General features: G+C 27.3%; 4 protein-coding genes across 13 annotated transcripts; 1 reads left to right on the top strand and 3 right to left on the bottom strand.

Annotated features, from left to right (window-relative positions):
* Positions 1-425: 425 nt before the first annotated feature.
* On the bottom strand, positions 426-4,287 carry LOC124428196 (ras-related protein rab7). 3 transcript variants are annotated; one of them, XM_046972012.1, is made up of 5 exons: positions 4,145-4,287; positions 3,234-3,418; positions 2,937-3,155; positions 2,730-2,867; positions 426-2,627 (listed from the first exon to the last, which is right to left on the bottom strand). In XM_046972012.1, the coding sequence occupies exons 2-5, from the start codon at positions 3,411-3,413 to the stop codon at positions 2,541-2,543; spliced, it is 624 nt and encodes a 207-aa protein (XP_046827968.1). In that variant the 5' UTR covers positions 3,414-3,418; positions 4,145-4,287; the 3' UTR covers positions 426-2,540. The 3 variants fall into 3 exon arrangements, with proteins under 3 accessions (XP_046827968.1, XP_046827970.1, XP_046827969.1); XM_046972014.1 differs by having other exon boundaries at positions 4,022-4,238; XM_046972013.1 differs by having other exon boundaries at positions 3,961-4,237.
* A 513-nt stretch (positions 4,288-4,800) lies between these two features.
* On the top strand, positions 4,801-10,951 carry LOC124428193 (serine/threonine-protein phosphatase 6 regulatory subunit 3). Of its 7 annotated transcripts, XM_046971995.1 has the most exons (20): positions 4,801-4,911; positions 5,005-5,103; positions 5,343-5,483; positions 5,549-5,628; positions 5,708-5,859; positions 5,938-6,059; positions 6,254-6,424; positions 6,589-6,767; positions 6,873-6,986; positions 7,062-7,197; positions 7,274-7,426; positions 7,519-7,626; positions 7,711-7,775; positions 7,870-8,068; positions 8,156-8,218; positions 8,505-8,602; positions 8,753-8,834; positions 8,913-9,108; positions 9,253-9,646; positions 9,732-10,951. In XM_046971995.1, exons 3-20 carry the CDS (start codon positions 5,424-5,426, stop codon positions 9,877-9,879), a joined length of 2,520 nt encoding a protein of 839 aa, XP_046827951.1. In that variant the 5' UTR covers positions 4,801-4,911; positions 5,005-5,103; positions 5,343-5,423; the 3' UTR covers positions 9,880-10,951. The 7 variants fall into 7 exon arrangements, with proteins under 7 accessions (XP_046827951.1, XP_046827954.1, XP_046827952.1 ...); XM_046971998.1 differs by lacking the exon at positions 5,005-5,103 and having other exon boundaries at positions 4,852-4,911; XM_046971996.1 differs by lacking the exon at positions 4,801-4,911 and having other exon boundaries at positions 4,987-5,103.
* LOC124428192 (valine--tRNA ligase-like) lies at positions 10,946-15,616 on the bottom strand. 2 transcript variants are annotated; one of them, XM_046971992.1, is made up of 16 exons: positions 15,416-15,616; positions 15,085-15,274; positions 14,749-14,995; positions 14,445-14,673; positions 14,194-14,373; positions 13,987-14,111; positions 13,638-13,900; positions 13,339-13,567; positions 13,145-13,267; positions 12,952-13,059; positions 12,677-12,836; positions 12,332-12,600; positions 12,038-12,250; positions 11,846-11,957; positions 11,609-11,787; positions 10,946-11,527 (listed from the first exon to the last, which is right to left on the bottom strand). In XM_046971992.1, the coding sequence occupies exons 1-16, from the start codon at positions 15,471-15,473 to the stop codon at positions 11,432-11,434; spliced, it is 2,781 nt and encodes a 926-aa protein (XP_046827948.1). In that variant the 5' UTR covers positions 15,474-15,616; the 3' UTR covers positions 10,946-11,431. The 2 variants fall into 2 exon arrangements, with proteins under 2 accessions (XP_046827948.1, XP_046827947.1); XM_046971991.1 differs by having other exon boundaries at positions 15,364-15,614.
* A 182-nt stretch (positions 15,617-15,798) lies between these two features.
* Positions 15,799-16,654, bottom strand: LOC124428197. Its single transcript, XM_046972016.1, has 3 exons — positions 16,362-16,654; positions 16,198-16,275; positions 15,799-16,041 (listed from the first exon to the last, which is right to left on the bottom strand). Exons 1-3 carry the CDS (start codon positions 16,541-16,543, stop codon positions 15,915-15,917), a joined length of 387 nt encoding a protein of 128 aa, XP_046827972.1. The 5' UTR covers positions 16,544-16,654; the 3' UTR covers positions 15,799-15,914.
* Positions 16,655-18,295: the final 1,641 nt, after the last annotated feature.

Raw genomic sequence — 18,295 nt, 5'->3', positions numbered from 1 at the left:
CCTGCTAATATCTATTGAAACAAATAATACACGAAACGAAAATCAATGTTAACAATTTCTTGTTTTTATAGAATATCGATATCATTCAAACATATGAATAGCAGTTATGTTGATTTCATAATTAATAAAAATAATTTTAATACATAGCAAATTAAAATCTTTGCTTATATATTTATATATATTAAATATAGAAAAAAAATAACAAATGTATTTTAACATTCTCATTGAAAGTATATTATAAGATAGCATTAAATTATTCAAAAAATTCAAATTAGCATTAATTACATAAGTTATAATAAGTATGTATATATAATAATGAGAAGCTTAAATTTTAAATAAAGTATTTAAATTGTAATTAATGTATAACACTTAAAATTACTTAATAAGTAAGATAAATGGAAAGAAAGGTAAAACAGTCGAAGAAATTTATTTTTTGCAATAAATGTATTTTTTTTTCTTTTTCGCTTACTTAAAACTAGAAATAGCAATAGTGGATTTATAGCAGTAGCAGCAATGAATATAATATTTATAATTATAATATCTATAGTTAACATATCTCCATAAAATTATATTAATAATTATAGTTGTAATCGTCATGATCATTCATTTATATACATGTATATATGAAGATATGCATACACATACGAAAGCATGCAATTATGCACGGGAATAATCATAAGTGTACGCATATATTTCACGATCTAATTTTTGTTTTTCATACGAAATCTTATATGTATGTATCAATTTAATTCACGTGATCTTTCATCCTGAATATTTCAGGATTGTGACTTAGAATCTAATTTTTTCATGATTTTGAACGAGGAAGTGATCGCCTGCATCATATCGCACGGTTTTCATAGCTATATATAACATACTTGTGTTTTATAAACTTCTAGTATACTGTCTTTTTTATTACACATACGTTTATATGCAAAATCGTTATAAGTGTGGTACAAAAAATAAGAGTGCTTCACTTTCTGTTTAAATATGCTAATATAAAATTTACAATACAACTTAGCACATATCTTATGTTTACAAAATCAAGAACCGATGAAAGTTTAATATACAGAATTAAAATATTTATTAAAGGTTTATGTGTGTTATTTAATTCGAGGAAAAATCTTACAAAAAAATGTTTCATTCATGAAACGATAAGCACCGCAGAGAAATCTATATAAAGTTTAATTTACTAAACCATTGCCAAGACATTTAATTTATATAAAAAAAGACCAATAATTTAATCGAGTCGTTTAATAAAACAAAACAACAAATTGATATTTAAAGTATAATCTATGATTTTTTTTTTTATTACAATTTTTGAAATGCTTGAAAACGCACGCACTGCAAAACGGAACACTTCAAGAAGAAAAACGAAATCGATGAAAATAGAAGCGCTTTGAAGGAGGTACGATGTATGGTTTATCAAACTAGCGGAATCCAATTGTTGAGTCATTTATAAAAAGAATTGCCTGATAAAACGCACTAGCCTTTTTGGACAGAGGGGCCATGAAATGTTGCGATAAATATTGTGATGTAGTTGTTAAAATAAAACTTTTTTGAATGAAATATTTCAAATATTGCGACTAAAAGTTATACTTGTAATTAAAGAAAAAAAAAACAGCAAAAACTGCTTAATTCAATGATTATTAAATAGTATTATTAAACGCTATCACATTCTTTGTATCTTGAATTTAAATATAAAGAGAATACATGCAACATGAGTATTGATATTGCCTATTATTCCTTGATGTATCAATAATAGTAAATTTTAGTCTCCAGATGAGAAGCCGCAAATGGTCGATATTCTTAAAAGCTACTCACAAAACTTCGCTACGTGGCAAGGCTCCTCTCTAAATGCGATAGTTCTTAATATATTATGGGCAATCTTCTGCATGATTTCTCAAATCTGACGCAACCTGTATTCCCGATCTACACGTCAACCTCCTCGCGCAATAACGATTTTTATTATGTGAAAACTTCATAGTGTCATCCTATGACAAAGGACATCAACAATGAATCATTAGGAGATGCAGATATATAGGACAGTCCATACGTTTCACCATGACCAATAAGAGAGAGCATTATATGTTTAAAAATACTATGTTGAGTGAACTATTCAATAGGACAGATGGAGTAAAGATAAAAGACCCATCTAAAGAGTCAAATATATAATATGCGTGATATAATCACAACATATATTCTTTTCTTTTTATAGGAAGTCAGATAAATATTTCTCGGTATGCTATTCTGTGTTTCAATGTTTAAAAAAAGATATTTTGTTTAGAATTTATTCTATATAAAATATATGCATCTTAAATCTTTATTGCTTTACTCAATAAGTTTGATAAAACATCTTAAAATTACTGATGAGATTAATGAATATGTAAGATATGAAAACCGAGATATATGCTCTCAGACTTCCTAAAGGCTGATCAAAATTATTATAAAACTTGTGAATATTATTTATATTCCAATATGTAAACGTACGACCTGACCTCTGCATCCATATGCTTGTATATGAATTTTTGTCGATCCACGACCTAGCATGCACAAGAATCCCCTTTACCATTATTTCTTTGGTCATTGGTCAGTTTAATTTGGTCTGGGAACTCATTATAAAGTTCCACCTATGAGTGGAAAAACAGTTAACAATAGTTAATAACAGATCAATTTATAAATGATATAATGATACTGAATAAAATGAATAATGATATGAACTTATGACATACCTCACTTTCTTGAGCTAGAGCATTCTTAGCTATCGTTTGGAATGCCTGTTCCACATTAATAGCCTCTTTTGCACTGGTCTCAAAATATGGAATATTGTTTTTGGATTGACACCATTGTTGTGCTCTCTTACTAGATACCTTATAGAAAAGTATATATATTATAATGTAATTCTAATCTATATTTCAGGTTTGTTTTACTAAGCTTACCGATTTAGATTCTAGATCAACCTTATTTCCCAAAACAACAAATGGAAAATTATCTGGATCTCGTGGAGATGCTTGGATCAAAAACTCGTCTCTCCATGATTCTAAAGATTTGAAACTTGTTGGTGCAGAAACATCAAATACCAATACACAACAATCTGCGCCTCTATAGAATGCAACTCCCAACGATTGAAATCTTTCTTGACCTGCCGTATCCCAAATCTGTAATTGTCAAAATCAGATTATAATTTTTTACACAATGAAAATAATGGTTTATATTATTTAAAGTACCATAATTACCTGCATAGTAACTACCCTATCATCTACCATAACTTCTTTGGTGAGAAAATCTGCTCCTATAGTAGCTTTGTACTGATTACTAAACTTTTTGTTAACATATTGATTCATCAATGATGTTTTACCTACTCCAGAATCTCCTAGAATAATTACTTTTAAAAGTACTTTCTTGCGGGATGACATAATGACTGAAAGAAAAAAAAAATTTATTTTTCAAATACTATGCAGTAATGTTATTAAAAGAATGTAATGTATTAAACAGAACGATACAAGATAAAATTGTGAAAATAGTAAAGATCATAGTATAAAAGAAGATATGATACTGTTATCTATATTGAATTACAGTATAAATTTCAGTAATGTTGTTATACTACAAAAATTTGATTGTGAAAAAAAGAATTTGTTGACAATAATACTTAGTAATATCATATTGTCCCAATAAAATTAAAAAAAAAAGAAAAAACACGATACAAATTTCAAAGCATTAAGAAAATATATAATAGATGTCATAATTAATCCGTATGTTTTTTAAATGAATCATCGAATGCAGAATGAGAAGTAACTTTCTTCTTAATGACGTATGTTTCTAAATGTTACAAAAAAGATATTTGCTATTATCAGAAGAATAAATATACTTTGACAACTAACACTAAATTCGTAATCCCGTTAATAAGAAAAATAGGATATCACTAAGCGAGAATAGAACCTAACAGGATGTAAGAGAATTTACATGTAGATGTAAAATAGAATCCGTTTAACTGCGATAGTTGAAAACCTGTCAACACACTAACAGGGCAATTACGATTTTGCGCGGTAATTTGAGAGTCTTCTCAAAGGAAAGATACGCGATGTCCATCGACGGACGAAAGCATCCAGCGGTCGATCGACGAAACCTCGAACGTAGATGATATTACCTCGAATTTAATAGAAAACAGGACGCGTATTCCTTCTGGCCCTAACACTTCACACAAAGAAAATGGCGTGTTATGAAATCACGAGTATGACAACGATGTCGTCACCTGTTCGTTAATGCTCTTATCGATTGCATAAAATCGATTGTAATTCTCGAATGCAGCTCGAGATATCGAATGTCGCTTGAACTTACACAGTTGCGCCATCTTCAGTAAAAAAGAATAATTTGATTTCAATATACATATCGAGATTTTGTACTTCCTAATTTCACGCGTTGAGGTATACGAAGTAGAGAGGTTAAGAAGACAATATGTATTGCAGTGTATTACGGAAGTGAAAGTATGATCGCCATCTTGCTTATCCAATTCTGTTCGCGCGAAGTTTAAACGATGAATAATTTATATTGATTAGAACGTACAAACTTTTCAAAAGAAATAATTTTTCAACTATCGTCATTCGACTGTTCATATTCGAGTATGCTTACTTCACCAGTGCTTTCAAATATTATAATTCAGATAAATTATACAAATGCATATCTATTTTCTGTATTATTAGAAAAGAATGTGATAGCAATAAAAAAGTGACGTATTAAGATGGCGAAAGTATAACTTCCGTCATTTAGAAACGTAACGTAAGTATGTATATATGTACTACTAAGGATTTGACGATACTCTCTCTTTTACTCCTTAGTCTTTCTACTCTAAGATTGAAAGGAACGCGTTCTCCTGTGCTGCCTCTTCATCATAGATCTTTGATTTCAGATTTCAAGGTGCATGCATCTGCAAAATCGTAAAGTGTGATACACATTGAACAAATAAAGCTGCGTTTGAATGTAAACTTAATGACTACTTGAAACTTTTAGAAAATATATTATCCTAGAACGTGTCCCCATTGAAATCATCGTCAGTGCGAGCATACTGAAATTAGAAGCATTTCTTACTTGGAGATCGACTTCAAAAAGGTTACTTTTGCGGCAAACGTCAATGTTATAAAGCGATACGTTGATCTTTCCGTTTTTTCATAAAGAGTGACATTTTAGAATTTTGTCGTACCACTGGTGGAAAATAATTTGACACCGTTGTCCTATCATCGCGTTTACAAATACTGTTGAATTTTTTCTAATTGTATCGTCGAATCGTTATACTTTCATGCAATGTTAGTTGGTCGCTTTGCTCAAAACGTATTACGTTATTTTTTTAGTGGACGGCATACCAATGTTGTGATTATCGCATTTTGTGATAAATTTTACGACGATTAACTGCAGAGTAATATCATCGCACCATGTTCTGGACTAATAATTACGTGTCGTCGCCGCATATTGAAGCATTACTTAACAAAGAGGTGAGTGTGATATTTATTTGGTGTTATGGTTAAATGTGCTCGTTCAACGATTATCACAATTTTAGAATGTTACGTTGCACGAATTAATGGACGAAGAAGATATCTTACAAGAATGTAAGAGTCAAAACAAGAAGTTGGTAGAATAGTAAGTGAATTTGGAACTTTTTATCCATTAAATGAAGATATTTAGCTAAGTATAATATTGATATGCTATGCCTTCATAGTCTTGCAAGGCCTGATGTAATGGAAGAATTAGTAATGCTTACAACTAAGGAACCATCTATGGATATTGAAGAACGCTTGCGTTACAAATATCCTAATGTCGCATGTGAATTGCTTACTTGTGACGTGCCAACACTGAATGAGAAATTAGCAGGTATTTTAATAAATTGGTAATGCATCTCATTGTTTAAGAAACATATAATTATACAAAGTATGATTGAATAAATTTTAGGTGACGAGTCACTTCTGAACAAGTTATATGCTTTTATAGACACTGATCAACCTTTAAATCCTTTGTTAGCATCGTTCTTCAGTAAAACAATCGGTGTACTTGTTACTCGTAAGAGTGATCAGGTGATTATGGAGTTTATAATAGTATAATCTTAATAATTAATAATTATTTTTTAATAGCTTTATTTTTTAACTTAAGCAAAAACTTTTCTATTTATTTCATTTATAGGCATATAAATATTATTGGGAGATTAATAATATTTATTTATCTTTTCCTTATCCTTTTCGTGCCTATCCTTTCTTATCCTTACTATCAGAACTGGTATTCCTATCAGTTCACGTGTTTACAGGTTTTAGAGTTTCTTAAAAGTCGTCAACATTGTGTAGACTTGCTTTTACAACATTTAGAGACTTCAGCTATTATGGATTTAATATTAAAACTGGTAACACAAGTTGAAGGAAGTGATATGCGACAAAATATATTAAACGTAAGGAATAATTTTTTTCTCATGTATATTAACATTTTATTATATTATATGTAAAATTATATTGTTTATAATTATTCAATAAGGCTATATTTTCTAATAATTCTAAAATGTTTATCTTTCAAAATGAGTTTAGATAATAATTATTTATTTTTTCTATTGACAAGTGGTTAGATAGTCAGCAGTTAGTACAAAGGTTGGTTAAATTGTTGTCTCCTACATCAGAGCCAGCAAAACATGCAAATGCGTCTCAATTACTTTGTGACATGATAATTGTTGCAAGAGAAAATCAACGTACATCGACAGAAAAAACAGATCCAGATCCTATTTTAAATACTTTGGAGTCGTAAGTACATTCAAGATAAAGATATTATCAAATATAAAACATTGAATATATAATACTTAAATGTAGAATTTCAAAAATAATAATGTTAAATATATTGTTTTTTAGAGGAGAAACTGTAAGTCTATTATTAGAGACAATCTTGACAAGCGAAAAATTAGAAAGCAGTATTGTAGGTGGAATTCAAGTGCTTCTTGCTCTTCTGGGTCAAAGAGTAAACACGTATGCATATAATATTCTTATATTTATCTATTTGTTTTTATATTTATCTATAGAAAATATTTAACATATATATAGTGCCTTAAACGAAGCTGATGTTCATGGGAATGGTACCAGTGAAGACATGACAGATAATGAACAACGTATTAAAATTTCTAATGCTACTATATCCTATTTGGAACAACTTCACAAACTTCTTTTAGATCCACCAATTGTAAATATCACTGAATATGATTAATTCTTATGTAATATATAAATATGTAGGTATAAATATTTATTTGTTATTACAGAAACCAGCTGTAAGAACAACAGCTGGAGTTTTAGATTGTCCATTGGGTAAAACACGCTTGCATGTTGCAAGATTATTAATGGCCTTGTTATCAACAGAAAATGTAAAAATTCATGAAGCATTAGTAGATTTAGGAACATTCCAAACTTTATTGGTCAGTATAAATGTTATAACTTTATTATTATGATGCTCAATTTATTAATATTGGAATTTAATTATATTTTTGTATTGTTATATTATTTTCAGGACCTATTTTTCAAATACACATGGAACAATTTCTTACACACACAAGTACAACAATGCCTAGCTCTAGCTATTAATTGTGATTATCAAGATAATAATATTTATGGCAATGTAGGTAATATGCCTCTGACAGTGACAATATTTATTTTATTTTTATAAAAAATATTTTTATCAAACAAGTTATTTCTTTTACAGATATTTGTTAAGTGCAGATTGATAGAACGTATTTTGGAAGCTTGGGACAAAAATGAAAATAAACAGTAAGTTTCTGAATTATGATTTATGATTGTGAAAAAAATGTAAATTACACGCTGTGATTGCTTAGTCTAACGCTTTTAATATTCTTAATTTTAGAAATAAAGAAAACGGTGTTAGGCAAGGATACATGGGTCACTTAATAAATATAGCAAATAATATTGTAATACAATGTGAAAAAAATAATGCATTGGATACTTTTGTGAAAACAAATTTATCAACTGAATGTCTTAATAAGTGGGAAAACCTTGTGAATATAAAATTAGTGGAAATCAACAAAACGCGTGAAATCTTCTTGGTAACCACAATATCATTATCTTATCAAAATGTTCATTTAAAAAACTTATTATTATAATTATATGTGATATATATGTATGATATGTAGGTTAGACCAACAGCACATATGGCCAACTCTGAAGATACTCCAGATCGCTACTATTTAAAAGAGGTATATGAATCATTTTGAAGTTTTATTTAACTTGATTTTGATAATATGAAAATTAATTATAATTTAAATATCTTATTGGTAATTTTGTATATAAATAATTTTTATTTTGTCTTCTACAAATGTTAATGTAGATATACATTATAAATATTTATATTTTTTAAATATACATATATGTTAATATTTAATATTAATATTAAATATTAATTTACAATATAAATTACTAAATATTACATAATAATATAAATTACAACTTTTAATTGTGCTATATGTTATTCTTTAATGTTAGATATACACTGACTATCAGGGTCAACAAATGACGTCTACTTTTATTGATAATTTTGGATTTCGTGATAATGAATTTGATGATGGTGATGATGCACTTCAGTAAGTATATCAAATTGTCTATTCATACAAGTTCCATAGTGAGACTGTCTATGGAATTGTAAAGTTATAATAGCATGAAGAAAATATAACACTGTGAGCAGCAGTATTGCATTTCCTTCTTGCAATTGTTAAAAAAAAACACTATTATAGTAACTCCGTTGATCAATTAACAACGTTGGCCTTTAATCTCAGTGAAGAAGATCTGGATTCAAGAGAAGATTTGTTTAATAAGGTAGGTATCATTATTCATAATCTAGATATCATATTTATTCATATTGCTTAGTTATTTTAAATATAAATTTAAATATAGATCTGTCAGCAAAAGCAAAAAGCAGGACTTGAGGAATGTGGCGGTGGAACAGAATGGGGTGATGAAGGTGATTTGACTTTTCAAACGGTAGTAGATAAACGAGATTGGCATTCAAAACAACATCATGGATCTAGTTCATCTGATGAAGATGATGAAGATCCTCGGGATATGCAAATGGAAATTGATACATCAGATGGTAAAGTCTTACTTATAATATATTCGTAGAAATATATTTAACTTTATAATTTAATTGCAGTTAAATTACATTTAATTATATTTAATAATTAAATGTAATTAAAGTTAATTACATTTATGTAAGTTTAGTTACATTTAATTACAGTTTGGAATGTTCCAGAATCACTTCCTGCTAGTACTACAATCCCAGAAGTTAATCCATGGGATGTTGTACCATCAGAACCTGTTGAGTCTACAGGCTGGGCGAATTTTGATAATTTTGAAAGTACTTTAAGTATAGAAAATAATATCGCGGTAGATAATAAAACTTCCGAAACAGTTAAAAAAGACGTTGTTGATGTAGCAGCAAGTTTGGACAAAAAGGAAACAATACTGGAAAACAAATCTGTGGAAAATATTGGAAGTGGAGATACTAAAACTTTAGATTCAGTTGATAGTATGTCCCATCAATCTACAGAAGCAAATCAAAACAGTAAAAATAGTGATGATAGTATATATTCTGTATGTACCTCTGATAAAAATGCCAATCCAAGTGAAAGGTATTTATTAATTTATAATAACGTTCATATAATTTTATAATAAATCTAAATATGATAGACTAAAATGACCATTATTTTTATTTAGGACACCTGAAACCAGAGAGGAAAGTAAGAATAAGGAGTATGTGAAAAATTCAATAGAAAATGATAAAACATTAACAGAACATAAAATTGTTTGCACTTTAAAAAGTACACCGTCGGATACAACGTTAACGTCTAAAGATGCCAAATGAAACGTTAACACTTGTTATAAAACATGGCAATAGGAAAAGAATATCATATCAGTATGAATTATGTACGGATGTCTAGAACATCTTGTGTCTCTATTTTCATTAGATCACATGAATTATGCTTTACAGCATTGGCGCTGGGCACTAATTACGGCAGGGTATTGATGCGGTTTGAATAATGGACTTTTCAACGCTCAATTACATTTATCAAATCTTTTGATGTTTATAAGTATGTTCCCAGATTGCCAATGTACAAGTCAACTTTTGCAAGTGTAATGTCCTTATGTTTTATAAGGACAATGAAAAAAATTCCGAAAATTGTTATTTATACGTATCTAATGTAAATGCAGGTAGTTGAAAGGGTATATTCAACTAATGCAGGTTTATCTTGTATTATTTGACATTTGCATGCTGAGATAGACGAAATATAATTGTACAAAAGAAGAGCTAACCAAATTTAGGACATTGTGCCTTTACTTGGTTTACTCGATATCTGTTTTCACAGAACAAGTATTATGTAGCATTATGAACTATAATGTTTTAAGTAACTTGGATATGAGGCTCTTTAGGGAAAGTCATTGTAACGATATATTTCACAACAGGTGCTTTAGCTTCTACATTCAACAAGGCAAAGGTACTTAGGTGCAGTGCCTACTATTTGCTTGAGTGTATGCCCATGCAACGATGCGATGTAAAAAAAAAAAGGAAAAAGTGATGTATTTTTATTACGTTCACGATAATATTGAGTCAAAATTTATACAATATATTATAGACGAAGCTTTCGATCAATCTATTCTTATTTGCATTCCAATAAAAATTTCTATAAAATTAATAATAATAGCCATTCAACATGATCTTCCAAAAAGTAATATTAAAAGCAGAATTCAATTCGAAAAAAAAAATACGTTTTAATCTATTTAATCATAATTTCTTAAACAAAGAGTTCTGTGAAATATGTTTCTTGTGCAACACAACACTCTTCTGCCTTACAAGTGTCACTATAGAAATGTGTTTATAGCACTGTACACGAGATTCTGTACATAATTAATTAATAAATGAAAAAGCATTGTTCGAAGTTCCACAAGTAGTATTTGCAGACTCCTTATATTTTTTTCCTCACGTTTTACAGAAGCATTTTCTCATGGATCGTTTGTTTTCTTACAATAAAACATTCTATTTCATAAAGTAAAAATTATTACCTGTACCATATGTAATGTGATATTTAAAACGTGTATTGAAATTAACTTGCAAAGTATTCATATATTTTAGGTGATTAAATTTCTATTGAATTTTATTACATGTATCTCTTATATAATAGAAATATTTCTGTTGTAAAAACATGTTGACCATTTTCATACTGATACGCATATAAATATAAATAAATTCATGTGTATACTTTTTGCTTTTTATATATCATTATAGGAATTTTCTGGACTCTTTGAAAACAAGACAAAAAATGTAATGTTCAAATTATGTAACTTTTCTCTATATCAAAAAATTGGTTGATTTAATATTTCCTTTTCTTTGTAATAATATACATATCCTATAGACAGTTCTATCTCTGTTTACATTGTTCTTGTCTTAATTTATTTTTTGCTTTCATTTTTCTTTTTTCTATAATTTGTAATATCTGATCCAATGTTGATTTATCCTGAATGAAAAGAATTACATATTTTAATTACATTCAAGTTTACCTAATAGTATAAAATTTAATTAGTTTACTATGATATACCTGTACTGATAAGAATAGAGAACAATTGGAATTAAGTTCTTCTAGAATACTATTTGTATTTTTAACATAATTTTCTTTTAAATATATTGATAAATTCCATATTCTACTAGTTCCTTTAATAGCATTTATATTCTTTGTATAAAATTCATAATCTTCAGAATTATCCACCACAACGTGAACTAGAGAAATACAGATATTAAAAAAAAATTTATTTTTATTGTATTATTATGATTATACCTTCTAGCTCTAGCTTTCTGCTGATATTAGCTGTAAAGCTTCTAATTCCAGTTATTAGATTTATTACACTGTTCATTCTTTCATCCAACAATTTGTTTCGTAAATCTTTAAACTGTAAACATACAAATGTTTCATACCTTTTATAAGTATTAAAAACAAGAAGAGTTAAGAAAGAAAAATTTATAGTTCTACCTCCTCTGTTGTAGGATAAGATGCTTCTGATAATGAAGACAATGATAAAAAGGATGGTAATTGTTTTGAAAGTCTTGAGTACAACTCATCAGTTAGGAATGGTGTAATAGGAGTAAGAATTCGTAAAGACACTTCTAAACAATTGATTAATGTGTACGTGTGGCTTATAATCACAAGTTCTTCATTGCTTTTGAAGCCCCATTTAGTTGCTTCCTGTAAAAAACTTATTGATATCGACTATTTCCTTATATTGTTTTATAATGATAAATAATTTTACTATAAAAGTAATCTTACCAAGTAAATATCACAAAATTCATAATAGATAAATTGTTTTATTGCAGCAACTGCTTTATAAAAATTTCGTTGCATAAAAGCTGTATTAACTTCTTCTACCATTAATGATAATCGACTTAAAATCCAAGAATCTAAAGTTGTAAATCTTTTAGGTTTGCAATACTTATTTGGAGTTGTCATTAACAATATGTATTTACTTGCTTGCCAAATTTTGTTACAAAAGAAATAGTTTTGTTGACATTCAATAATATTGAATGAGATGGTACGATCTATTAAAATGATAGAATTAAATTATTAACCGTTTAAAGTAAACTAATGTGTTTATTTACATTATAAACTATTTACTTTTAATATTATGAGCACATAATGTCATACGTAATGCATCAACTCCACAAGCTGATATTCCATAAGGAAACATTTTACCATTAACTGTCAAAGTTCGCTTAAGTTCTGTTTTATTAAGAATTCCAGCATTATAACTTTCTTTCGATTGTTCATTGAGATCCTACGAATATAAAGAATCCTGTTAAACAATTAATTATTTACATGCATAGTATGAAATGTTTTATTATATTTTATTGTTATAATCTAATTAATTTCAATTATATATATATATATACCTGCAAAGATATACCATTAATAATATTTTCAGGAGAAATAACATTACCAAGACTCTTAGATATTTTCTTTCCTTGAGCATCACATAGGACACCATGAAGTAAAACTTCCTATAAAAACAATCATTTTATGTTTATAATCATTTTATGTAAACAGATTCATGATAGAATTTATATTTAGGAAATGTAGAATTACTTTAAAAGGTAGTTGTCCTGTTAGTTCTAATCCTAACATTACCATTCGTGCAACCCAAAAAAAGAGTATATCATGTCCAGTTTCCATTAGTGTTAGAGGATAATACTTTTTAAAATCTTCCATCTGAAATATATCTATAGTATTTATATTACTATGTTTTTCTCATTAATTGTAGTCATGTATTAAATAATTACCTTTTGTGGCCAACCCATAGTAGTAAAAGGAAGGAGTGCAGAAGAAAACCATGTATCTAAAACATCATTATCTTTATGTACTTCAACATGAGCACCATATTTTTTTTTTGCAATAAGCAATGCATCTTCTTGTGAATGTGCAATTATCCATTCAGATGTTTGGTCAGTCTTTATCTCATATGCTGGAATTTGATGTCCCCACCATAATTGCCTCGAAATACACCAATCTCTGATAATATGATGTTATTAATTTCTAATTAAAAATGAATCTTAAATATGTTTCAAATTATATAGTATACCTAATATTTTCTAACCAATTATACCATAATGATTCATGAATATCAGGATCAATTTTTAGAGATCCATCTTTTACAGCTTGTAATGCTTTTTGAGCCATATCTTTACATCTAACAAACCACTGTTCTTTTAATAAATATTCAATAATATCACCAGATCTTGAACATGTAGGTAAAATCATTTTGTGACTTTCTATACCTCTTAAAAGGTCTCTGTTAATTAATTCATTTAACATTTTATCACGTGCCAAAAATCTTGGAAGGCCCTTTTATGTATTAACAAATATTGTATTAGATTATTTAATAAGATCAAAGTAAAGTACAGTTTATGATAAAATGAATTTTGTTATACCTTATAATTATCATTATTTGTTATTATATTTCCATGTTCATCAATAGTATCAATGACTTCTAATCCATGATCTTTTGCGATTTTGTAGTCTAAATGATCATGCGCTGGTGTAATTTTGACTGCACCTAATGATTACATTTTGCAATATATCAAGTTTTATAATTGATATTTGGTTTAATAAATATTTTATGTTATTGAATTATTAACCGGTTCCAAATGTTATGTTAACAGAGGTATCTCCAATTATAGGTATAAAAGTTTCTCTGAGATTATGCCAAACATATTGACCGATATATTTATTATATCTATCATCTTCTGGATGGACAGCTATAGCTACATCTCCTAGTAAAGTTTCTGGCCTAGTTGTTCCAACAATTAATTCATTTTCTATAAAATTACAAAAATTATGATAATTAATGATAAATTGAAATATAAACAAATAAAATACATTTCAATACCTGAATCTTTAATCTGATATGCTATTTTGATTAGTTGTCCAAACGTTACTTTTTTTTTATAACCAGGAACTTCTAGTTCTGTTTTTCCTGTTAATTCTATAAACTCAACTTCGATATCAGATATAGCACTTTGTAATGATGGAGACCAATTTATTAAATCTTTATCTCTATATAACATATTTTTTTCATTTAGTTTAATTAATGCTTCAGTTACTGCAAAATTATGATTCTATAAATTGCATTAAAAACATGATTTTACATTAAATAACATAATTAAAATTAAAAAGTTTATATAGTTTATTACCTTATTTATAGTAAAATATTCTTTAGACCAATCAACACTACTTCCTAATAATCTTAGTTGATTTTTTATTATATTTTCCTTTTCATTTTTCCATTCCCAAATAAGAGAAAGAAATTGTTCTTTTCCTATATCAGTTTTTGTATAACCTTTAGTCTTATAAAGATATTTTTCTACTACAGCTTGTGTAGCAATTCCAGCATGGTCTAATCCGGGTATCCATATTACAGGATAACCATTCATTCTATACCTATGTAATAATAAGGTATAAATTGAATGTTAATAGAAGTAAATCCGATTAAAATATGCTAATCAATAAACTAACTAAATTATAGATACCATCTTGCTAAAACATCCTGTATTGTTGCAGTCAATGCATGTCCTATGTGTAATGTACCTGTTATATTGGGAGGTGGTAATATCATTTTAAATGGTTCTTTATTACAATCTTGTGAAGGGAAAAAATTATTCTTTTCCCATAACTGATACCACTTAAGTACATCTTTTGATGGAAACGTTTTTGGAAAATCTACAGGAAATAAAATGTTTTTATAATTTATTGAATTTTGATGTTTAATATATATATTATACAAATTTTAGAAATAACACTCCCGATACCATTTAATTCTTGATTACAATAACTTTTAAAAAGGCATTTGTAAAGATGTACCCTCAGAGAATGATTTAATCGAGTAACATTCATCTTTGAAGTAAGTATAAAATATCATGTCATCGATTAATATTAAAAATTCATATTCTTTTTATATTGAAAGATATATAATATATTATAATATATTTCTTTGGTACACCAGTCATAAATTGTTTGAACCGGCACGTTTAACGAAATTAAGGTTATGTAAAATAAGCACAAGTTACGTTCCTTTGCCAATAGGTTCGCTGGTATCGAAATTGAGAAGTATAAGTTTAAATAATAAAATTATAAATATTTAAGAACATTGTATCTTTTTATATATTCTTTTATTGAGTAATTATGTCAATAAATGAAAAAGAAACAATATATGAAGGAAAAGAAACAATACACGAGGATGTTGTTAAATAAGTATATTTAATTTATAAATAATTAAACATATATGTACACATTAAATAATTAGTTTTTTTCATTCAACTGCATATCATTAATGAAAATTACTTTCTATCGTATTATTATACTATGTTCCTGCATTACTTTCTTCTGTACTCAAAGTATTTTCAGTAGATACTGAAACTTTATCCAAATCTAACAATCCATTTTCTTTATGCGGTGGATTATAAATTGAAATGTTAACTTCTTCATTTCTGTAAGAAGGTAATAATTAAAAAGTTAGTAATTGATGAAATAATTTAATGATGTACGAAATAATATTTCAAAATTACATAAAAAGATAAAAGAAATTAAAGTACAAGATTTTTAGATTCATATTTATATTTTTGTATTATTTATACTTATACTACCTTTCTGGATTTTCATCAGTACTATTATTAGTATCCGTTAAAACTCCAATTTCATATACTACTGCTCTTATAATGTATCTAAAATATTAATATCATTATTGTTATTAATAATTATTATAATTTTGGGTTTCATAATTGTTATATATTTTTGAATGTTAACTTACAAGTTGTCATCTGTTGAGTTTTCTGCCAACATATTCTCTGTAGTATAATCTCGATATTCTTGCATAGTTGTAGATAACGGTATTGTGATTATTTCAGTCGATAAACATATGAAAATTAATAGTATATAAAACAATCGAACAGGAGCCACAAAGGGCTGACCATATTTTTCACTACTGTACATTTTGAATGATATTTAATACTTTTGTCAGCACTTTTATAGGCCTGAAGATCTATTATTAACACTACTCCCACTTATCTATGTGAGAGTGGTTCATAATATATACTTTCTGTATTTGGAAGTGGAAATGGAAAATTTTCATCAGCAAAACCAAATACTTGCTAATGAAAAAGACAATTAGAATATTTGTTATAGCATCATATTGAAATGTTACTGAGAAATTTCAAAAATTGACAGTATCGATTATAATCCATTGAGGAATATAATTTTTTGAACATATATTTTACATTTCTATTTATGAATAATGATAAATATATTTTCTTTATATTATTAGCACAGTAATGACAGAAAAAAATATTTTGACATTAGAAGATAAAAAATTATTTTATTTAATCTTTCTTTTATAAATTATATATAAATATTTTTGAGTATTAAAATACATTTGAAATTTTCTAAGTAATAAGATTAAATCATATGTGCTGACGTATTTTAGTTTCAACTATAGGTGTTATGTTTATTAAATTAGCATTACTTCGTTAATTTCGCCATATGATCACGTCCACGTATGATTGACTTTGTATTCTTTAAATAAATCATGTGAAACAATATATATATAAATATCTCTATAGATAAATTTAACTCATTCATAATGACAAAATATGAAAGTAATTTTCCAATAATAAAATAAGGTTAATATGTATTGTTATATATACACATACATCTTAAATGATAACTTTATTAGTATTGTTTCCTTCGAAAAAATTCATATATTTCAATTTATAATTTTCTTTTTATTAATTTATTTTTTGATATAATTAAAATATATGTTGATATTTTGAAGTGTGCGATACAATTTTTGAAATATGTCAATTATTAACAGAGTCACGTGACACAAAATATAGGAAAATATCCAATGAAATTTAAACCGCCATGTCATCTTTCTCATTCTCGCGGGAAAAACGCAGCTATCGTATTGAATGACACAAGCTTCCTAATGTTTATATTTTCCACGTCGTATCGATCGATCTTATGTATTTTTCATACGAATTAAATAAAGAATTATAGTATTAAAGTATTATATGCCCTTGTCGTTAAATTGTTAGCTTGTGTTTTTATTACATGCGTATGGCCTTCGTTAAATGCAACCCAGACATAAAAAATCAATCTTTTATTGTCAATAAAATATCAATAAAGTTTCTCTTTCCTTGGAATTTGTAATCATTTTATTGAAGCTATGGATCTCCATACGTAGCAACCTCTAGAGATCAGGACAATCGATATTATTTGCATATAATGAAGTTACAAAAATACATGCAAATACTGTCGAGTTAATTGATTGCGTTAATCGTATTTATATTTAAATTGTTTGAACATAATTTCAAAATAAAGTTAATTTTCTTAATAATTTCTATCGATAATATAATGTTACAATCGGTTTATAATCGATCGTCGATAATGTAGAATGTGATGTCTAATGTAAATGTGAATGATAAGAATGTAATAAGTTTTATAAGTTTTGAATATTATACATGATTGAAGATAAAATATCTACCATATTATCCATCATTTGATTTAATCGATTCCATATAAATAATTATTTATTAGGTTTAATATTTCTTGTGAAACGAATGATACGAAAGATAAAGAAACAGGAAAACACTTCGATTCGTTAAATCGTGAAATAACTTCAATAGGATGAATATTTCTATGTTAGAATTCTTCTCGACTATCTTACATTACAATAACTATTTCCGG

Source organism: Vespa crabro, chromosome 11, assembly GCF_910589235.1.
Source record: "Vespa crabro chromosome 11, iyVesCrab1.2, whole genome shotgun sequence".
NCBI classification, from domain to species: Eukaryota; Metazoa; Arthropoda; class Insecta; order Hymenoptera; family Vespidae; genus Vespa; species Vespa crabro.
This window is presented reverse-complemented; position numbering and strand designations above follow the sequence as displayed.